The sequence below is a fragment of the Bos taurus genome, chromosome 26 (assembly GCF_002263795.3).
Source record: "Bos taurus isolate L1 Dominette 01449 registration number 42190680 breed Hereford chromosome 26, ARS-UCD2.0, whole genome shotgun sequence".
NCBI lineage: Eukaryota > Metazoa > Chordata > Mammalia > Artiodactyla > Bovidae > Bos > Bos taurus.
Window position 1 is genome coordinate 14,412,105 of NC_037353.1, and position 8,017 is coordinate 14,420,121.

At 53.5% G+C, this 8,017-nt stretch overlaps 1 protein-coding gene across 2 annotated transcripts; it reads left to right on the forward strand.

Annotated features, from left to right (window-relative positions):
* The first annotated feature begins 3,956 nt into the window (after nucleotides 1–3,956).
* On the forward strand, nucleotides 3,957–7,531 carry CYP26A1 (cytochrome P450 family 26 subfamily A member 1). Of its 2 annotated transcripts, NM_001101185.1 has the most exons (7): nucleotides 3,957–4,177; nucleotides 4,353–4,577; nucleotides 4,824–5,114; nucleotides 5,203–5,361; nucleotides 5,842–5,976; nucleotides 6,582–6,734; nucleotides 6,995–7,531. In NM_001101185.1, the coding sequence occupies exons 1-7, from the start codon at nucleotides 3,989–3,991 to the stop codon at nucleotides 7,334–7,336; spliced, it is 1,494 nt and encodes a 497-aa protein (NP_001094655.1). In that variant the 5' UTR covers nucleotides 3,957–3,988; the 3' UTR covers nucleotides 7,337–7,531. The 2 variants fall into 2 exon arrangements, with proteins under 2 accessions (NP_001094655.1, NP_001162133.1); NM_001168662.1 differs by lacking the exon at nucleotides 3,957–4,177 and having other exon boundaries at nucleotides 4,330–4,577.
* Nucleotides 7,532–8,017: the final 486 nt, after the last annotated feature.

Consider the following 8,017-nt stretch of genomic DNA (forward strand, 5'->3'; position numbering starts at 1 on the left):
TATTTGTACCCAAAACAGGAAGGCCGAGAAATCGTTTCCTGGCAGTAGTTGAGTGAGAAGGCTGCAGCTTAGCTGGGCAGCTGCTCCTCGGTGGGAAAGTGGGATGGAGCTGGCAGAGACTCAAGAAAGACCCCCTCCCCAGAAGGGCCTGCCCTTCATATACCCAGAGAGGGGCTAGGAACTGGACAGCCTGGGGCCCAGGCTGCTGGAAACTCTCGAGCATAGCCCCAGGGAACTGAGCTACAGATTATCTCCAAAATGATAGCTGACTGCAGGGACGCCCTGGTTTACTGCTTCAACCTCCTTCATTACAAGCAGAGACTGAGGCCGGAGATTAGACCACTCAGCCAGTGCTCTCCTCCACCCCATCCCTTACCCCCTGCTCCAGTCTCTGGCCTGTGGCCACCATGTAGCTCTTGGCCTTTTATCCTTTCATAGTGATCCCTAGGTTCCAACACAAAAGTTCCCAACAGTGCTTAAATCTAAACCAAGAGCCTCCTTTTTTCCTAACACGCTGTAACCTGCTGCCCACCTTCGGACAGGCTGGGGGCAGTTGAACATGATGGGTGAGCCAGAGAAGTTGCCTCCAAGTCCTGAGCTGACCCCTTAGTGAACCAGAAGGAACCAGAAAGTGCCCTCCTGACCTTAGGCTTAAGGTGGATCCTGGGGCCAGAAGGGAAGGGGAGGCAGCAGGCTTAGGCAGGGCCCAGTAGCTCAGGAGCAGGAGCACAGCGGGCCCTTCTGAGCTCAACTGACACAGTCATAACCCCATCTGCAACAATTCATCACCCACGGCTGACCACAGGCCCTGGCGCCATGGGATCTGCAGGCAGGCGCCAGAGCCACAGAGCCGGTGAAAGTGGTAGATCTGAGGCCTGCCCTCAGGGCGCTCCTGACGCTTCAGAGACAACATCTCATCTCAGAAGCTCCACTAGGGTGAGGTGGTGGGAAGACCAGGGCTTGGGGTTGATTCTGATTTGAGGAGAGATAGATGCGGCGGGGCTCTCAGAAGCCTGGACTTCCCAGGTTCCAAGATACCTGATTTACGTGCTGTGTGGTCTGTACTAAACTATAAGCCTCTGAAAGGGCAGCTTCAGTTTTACTGTGACTTCCTAGTGATACATCGACTCATCATTTCAAGGAAAATCAGAGCTCTTGCTTCTGATTCTCTGAGTAAGGGGCAGATACGATTCTTACCCTCTTGGACTTGGTGTGCTCGCAAAGGAAAGAGACAGTAAATAAACTAACAAACGAGCAAGAATAATTCTGATGATGGTAGAGCTGTTTCGAGAGAATAAAACAGGGCTGTCATACAGAGTGCCTGGCGGCTCTGCTGGGGGCTGGAAAGAGTGGCATTCGACTTTGGAAGGAACCAGCCAGGGGTGTCCGGGGATAGAAGAGCCCCAAGCAGAGAGTACAGGAGGTTTAGAACCGAAGGGGTGGGAATCTGCTCAAGACGAGGGAAGAAAGTGTTGACGGGAGAAAAGTGGGGGAGGGGTGCTTCAGCTGACCTCAGTCAGGAGCTCACCTCCCCGCCCAGCAAAAAACTACTCCCTACCCCTGCCAACCCTTACCATCAGTCTGTTTTGTAAACATCTTAGAAACATTATTTTGTTTTCCAGCTAACGAAGCCCTCTCTCTACCCACCAGCACCCAAGAAAGCCTGGTAAGGTTTCTAGGTCAAAGTTCTTATTGGGTTGGTCATTTACCGACCCTTTCCCTCTTCAAGATGATCTTTAGTGCTCTTCACTATCCCATTTAATCCTTTCCCCTGGTCGCCCACGCGGGTCTGAATGGCAGATAGAGTAAAACATTTTTCCCCTTTGTGGCGATTTCCAGCGGGCAGGCCCCGCTCATCTTGTGACCCGGCGCGCGCTGAACTTGGCGAGATGGCCCTGCAGAGTTCACTCAGATGTCACGGTCCGGCCCGCAGGGGTCACAGGCGGGTCAGGCCGGAGGACTGGGACTGGGCCCCAGGTCACGCCCCCGCTGGCCAGCTTTGCTCACCGGCCGGAGGCACCGTCCAGAAAGGGGCGGGCCTAGGGTTTCTGAGAATTACCTCCAGCGCGTCTCGCCCGGTTCCAGCCGGTGCCCCCAAGTGGTCTGTCACTGTTTACAGTTGTCAGTTCATTTGAAGAAACGATTGTGGGCGAGACCCTTCCCTGGAGCCTCTGAAACACCAGTGTAGGGTTATGGTGAACCGCCGATTCTCCGAAAGACATCCTGGGGCTAGCCAGGCGTGGAACGTTTCTGCGAGCGTGAGGTCCCGGCGACTCCGCAGACATTGCCGGACCCGCCCGGTTGGGGGACCACGCGGGAAGGTCTTGTATTTAACTTAACAGCTCTCGGGATCAAAGTGTTTTCCATCTCCAAGGGACGCTTTCCAAGGCGTGAGACTCGCTCCTGTGAGAGCCGCTTTTCGGCTTTAAACAAACTTATACATTATTGTTTCGTTTTCGGCGCGGCTGGTGGGTTCAGCGTTGAAACCGAGGGAGCGAATGGCCCTGACTGGTCCGAGGAAGTTCGGACCCTGTCCCACTGGCTCGACAGGGTTGGAAACGGGGAGCGCACGTGCGCTTCTCGCAGTGTCCGAGCTCCAGGCTGTGGCTGCAGGAGCGGCCAATCGTATAGGTGGGCAATGGCCAGAAGACCCACTTCCCAGTCAGGATTCTCTCAACACTCTTAATCAGCGGCCGGTAGAGGCCTGGGTTTAGGACCCAGCACCCCCTCTCCTCTGGGTGGGTTTCTGCCGGGTGGGAGCTGGAGAGCCCAGGTCACCCTGGTAAGGTAGCCTAGCCGGGGGTAGGGAAGAGTATGTGCAACCTTAGCCTAGCCGAAGGTGGCCCAGCCTGGGGCTGGGAAAGGTATGTGCAACCATAAGCCACTTTTGGAAACTCACAACTACCTGTAGGTGTAGACTGGTCAGGAAAGATCACCTTCACATCAAGGAGGAGGAAACGGGCTCAAGGATGTGTGGTGACTTGCCCAAGATCATTCAAGTAGAGATGGATCCGGGACTCAGAGCCCAAACTCTGGGCTTTCCATCCATCCTCCTCATCTGTGTCTTTATCCTGCGAGGATTAAGGACCCTCTTCCCTTCTGCCTAGCTGGAGCTGCTAACCCCAGGGCCCTCGGAATCCGGCTTTGGCCGGATTGCAGAGCGCTGTTTGCCACTGAGCCGCAGATGAATTGCCCCTGCGGTCCCGGGCTAGGGAGTCAGAGTCAGGGCTCAGACTTGAGCAGGGTTGCACCTGGAGTCCTGGGGATCTGGAGGCTCTCTTGAACCTTTAAGTAGGACCTTCCAAGACTTCATGATGTGAGCCTCGAGGAGTTTGGGGATCTGGGAATTAGTGGTCAGCCGGTCGTGAATCCCCGCCAACTCTCACTTGGGTCCTGGCTCTGGGCTCTTCTGTGGGGTCTCTGGAAGAGTCAGGAGGCCTGCGTTTTGCTCCGCCTTCTGGATCTCAATTTCCTCACCTGCGGGACAAGGCAGCTGAAGATCCCTGAACGCACTCCCCTTTACTTCCTCTGCAGGTGGAAGGGGGCCCTGTAAAACAGAAAGCGGGTGCAGGAAGCTCTGGGCTGGGACCTCCCGTCGGACCCGGCGGGAGAGATTCCGAAGACACCGCCAGGGAGCCCGGGGCGTGGAGTTTCCGCTCCCCGGAGCCCCTGCCGCCGTCCGGGAGCCCCGCACACTTTGTATGGGGGCAGCAGGCTGCTCCTAGCCCCGCGCCCCAGGAGGCGCGCTCCGAGAGAAGCCGCCACGGCGCCGCCTCTGCCTCGGCGCGGAACAAACGGTTAAAGATTTGGGCAGCGCCTCGCGGGGGGAGGAGCCAGGGGCCCAATCCGCAATTAAAGATGAACTTTGGGTGAACTAATTTGTCTAAGGTAACGTGGGCAGCAACCTGGGCCGCCTATAAAGCGGGCGCGCGGCGGGATTCAGAGCGCTGAGGGTGGCGGCAGGTGGCGCGGAAGGTCGCGGCGCGCCATGGGGCTCCCGGCACTGCTGGCCAGTGCGCTCTGCACCTTCGTGCTGCCGCTGCTGCTCTTCCTGGCCGCGATCAAGCTCTGGGACTTGTACTGCGTGAGCAGCCGGGACCGCAGCTGTGCCCTCCCTTTGCCTCCCGGAACGATGGGCTTCCCCTTCTTTGGGGAAACACTGCAGATGGTGCTACAGGTAAGGGAGCTTGGGGCGGGATTGGACGATTCTCCCGAGCCCGACTCGGTTCCAGACTTCCACTGAAGCGCCCCCCGGGAGGGAGGTGACTGGGGCTAGGATCAGGACTGGCGGGAGGCTCGGCGCTCCCCGGCGCCCCCTCACGCCCGCTCACTCCTCCGCTTTCCTCTCGCAGCGAAGGAAGTTCCTGCAGATGAAGCGCAGGAAATACGGCTTCATCTACAAGACGCATCTGTTCGGGCGGCCCACGGTGCGGGTGATGGGAGCGGACAACGTGCGGCGCATTTTGCTCGGAGAGCACCGGCTGGTGTCGGTCCACTGGCCCGCGTCAGTGCGCACCATCCTGGGTTCTGGGTGCCTCTCTAACCTGCACGATTCCTCGCACAAGCAGCGCAAGAAGGTGAGGGAGGGGTGGCGGCGCCTGGACAGGAAGTGGGACCCGATTCGAGTAAGGGGTTCGGGCAGATAGGTGCTGGGCGAGCGCCAGCTGCATAAGGCATCGGCTGGGACCCTCTCAAACCCGGTGTAGCTTTCCCAGCCAGGAAGTGCCTTGGGTCTGGTGGGGTTGTAGATGTCTAGGAGACCCTGGAAGGCAAGAGGGGCGGGTGGGGCCGGGCTTTAATACTCTTCCCTCCTCGGAGTTCAGGTGATTATGCAGGCCTTCAGCCGCGAGGCGCTTCAGTGCTACGTGCCAGTGATCGCCGAAGAAGTGGGCAACTACTTGGAGCAATGGCTGAGCTGCGGCGAGCGCGGCCTCCTGGTCTACCCCCAGGTGAAGCGCCTTATGTTCCGCATTGCCATGCGCATCCTGCTGGGCTGCGAGTCCCGGCTGGCGAGCGGCGGGGAAGACGAGCAGCAGCTGGTAGAGGCCTTCGAGGAAATGACCCGCAATCTCTTCTCGTTGCCCATAGACGTGCCCTTCAGCGGACTGTACCGGGTAAGGGCGCCTTGTGGGGTTCGGAGCTAGGGCTCCGGGGGCGTGGGATCCGGACGTCTGCTCACCGCGGTGCGCTCTCTGCGCTCAGGGCCTGAAGGCGCGCGACCTCATCCACGCGCGCATCGAGGAGAACATTCGCGCCAAGATCCGCAGGCTGCCGGCGGCGGAGGCGGGCGGGGGCTGCAAAGATGCCCTGCAGTTGTTGATCGAGCACTCCTGGGAGAGAGGAGAGAGGCTGGACATGCAGGTAAGCCGCAGCTTCAGGAGCGGCACGGCGGAGTTTGATCCCCTGGCTTCCCAAAAGCAATTCCTAGGGTTTCCAAAGTGCGCGCAGAGGGGCCCAGGTTCCCAGAGTGAGAAGCCCTCCCAGACCCCAGGGACTGGACCCAAAGATTGAGATACCGGGTCCACAGAGCTCTGCGGAGAGGCCTCGTCGCCCATCCCTTTCAGGTTTTAAAGGGAAAGTTGGAATTTGCAAGATGTGAGTAATGTTGGGTGACTTTAATACAACTAACGCTTTTAAGAGTTCCAAAGAGAGTGGAAACTTACTGGCCTTTCCGGCTCTAGCTGAACTAAAGGGTCTTAGCATTTTGTTTAAATGGATTTTCTGTCAGTCGACTTTCAGCCCTTCTCATCTTCCCTCCTGAATCCTCAGTTCTATTCTGAGTAGTTGCTCTGTAAAATTGCATGCAGACTTGTCAAAACGTTGGTCTTAATCCACTTGTAGGCATTAAAGCAATCTTCAACAGAGCTTCTCTTTGGAGGGCATGAAACCACGGCCAGTGCAGCTACATCTCTGATCACTTACTTGGGGCTCTACCCACATGTTCTCCAGAAAGTTCGAGAGGAGCTGAAGAATAAGGTAGGGAAACTGGCAGTGGGGGTGGGGTGTTGGCATGAGTTGAGGGGGAGCTGGCTATTAGCTTAAAAACCTCAGCAGCTCTCTAGCCAAGTTCCCAATAGTTAAGTGTGCTGCCTTCCTTGAGTATCTGGGAAGTACAGGGCTAAGGGTGAGTGGGTTGGATGGTGGGAAAGATAATTAACTGTGTGAATAAGAAGGAAGGAATCTTGAGCTGTGATCCCACTCTGGCAGGGTTCAACCTTGTGTTTCTTCTCCACTTTTGGTGGCTCCTTGGAGATTTTCAGACTTTCTTGGGTCTGTGTGTTCAAGGGCATGAATGGGAACCCCTAGGGGGTTGCGGTGGCATCCAGCAGCCTTGGTGGAGACTGGGGGATGGGGAGAAACTTGGTGGTTCTAACTGGTGAGCTGCATTATCTTGGAATTGTAAATAATGGTTTGGGCCCAGGGGTGGAGGCAAATGGTCACTAGCTGCTCCTTGTTCCCCCCACACTCTGGGATCATGAGGCTCTTTGGGTCCAGCCGCCACTTAAGACCTGTTTACGTCTGCTGGGCTGATTTTATTGGAGCGCAGAATAACCGTTCACTCTGTGTGACTGTTTTGATAGGGTTTACTTTGCAAAGGCAATCAAGACAACAAGTTGGATGTGGAAATTTTGGAACAGCTTAAGTACATTGGGTGTGTTATTAAAGAGACCCTTCGACTGAACCCCCCAGTTCCAGGAGGGTTTCGGGTTGCCCTTAAGACTTTTGAATTAAATGTAAGTTAAAAGTTCTCTCTCACCCGCCCCTACCTTTTGTGTAGTAGTTTTAAATCTCCGTTTGTTTCCTGTGCTTTGACTTACATTTCTTTTGATAACATTGCCCTGCCCCTGAATGTGTTTTTTTCTCTCTCCACCTCTCTTTCCTCCTTTTCTTTCAACTCAAAACTCCGCCAAGGATATAAGTGTTAGATTTTTTTTTTCCTGTTGACAGTTGAATTTCAGTTTGTCAGCCCTTTGGACATCATAATCTTTTGCAGGGATACCAGATTCCCAAAGGCTGGAATGTAATCTACAGTATCTGCGATACTCATGATGTTGCCGATATCTTCACCAACAAGGAGGAATTTAATCCTGACCGCTTTCTGCTGCCTCACCCAGAGGATGCATCCAGGTTCAGCTTCATTCCATTTGGAGGAGGCCTTAGGAGCTGTGTAGGGAAAGAGTTTGCAAAAATTCTTCTCAAAATATTTACAGTGGAGCTGGCCAGGCATTGTGACTGGCAGCTTCTAAATGGACCTCCTACAATGAAAACGAGTCCCACTGTGTATCCTGTGGATGATCTCCCGGCCAGGTTCACCCGTTTCCAGGGGGAAATCTGATGGGCCAGAAAGCCCAGACCTCAGACTTATTTGAAGTGTACATAGGCATTTTTACCTAGTGTCGTGTTGATTTGATTATATTTAATTTTTAAATGTATATTATAATATTTATGTGTCTCTTCTACAGTACCACAGTCTTTAAATATTAAAATAATGAATTTGGATAGTTTCCAAATAAAATAAAATCTGAAGGTGCTCGTCTTGCATTTAATATTCCTGTGGGAAAAAACTCACCGGTTTTATATTCATATATTTAACTAGATTTCTAATGTCTACAGGCATGACTTTGTCATCTGTGCCTATCTATTTTCTGGGAAGAAAAAACCTTACCTGTCTTTTTCTCTTAATAGTTATTAGAAAATATATATTATATGTGTGTGTCCAAAGGTAATTTAGTAAATTTTTCCATGATAGTTTATATTCTCTATTTGGAAAGCTATCAGAATTAATTTAAAAAATGAGAAGGGGTTTGCTTTACTTTAGAGAAAGTTGAATTTGAAAAGAGAACACTGAGTTGATCCTCTTCTAATATAACACTTTCATAATTAGTACATTTAATACACATAAATCTGTGGTACTGCATAGTGCTTGAACTGTTTTCTGAAATTAAAGTTTCAGGTAAGACAAAGTTATTGACTAAGACCCCAAATCACTGGCCTTCTTCCTTTACTCTGAAGTTGC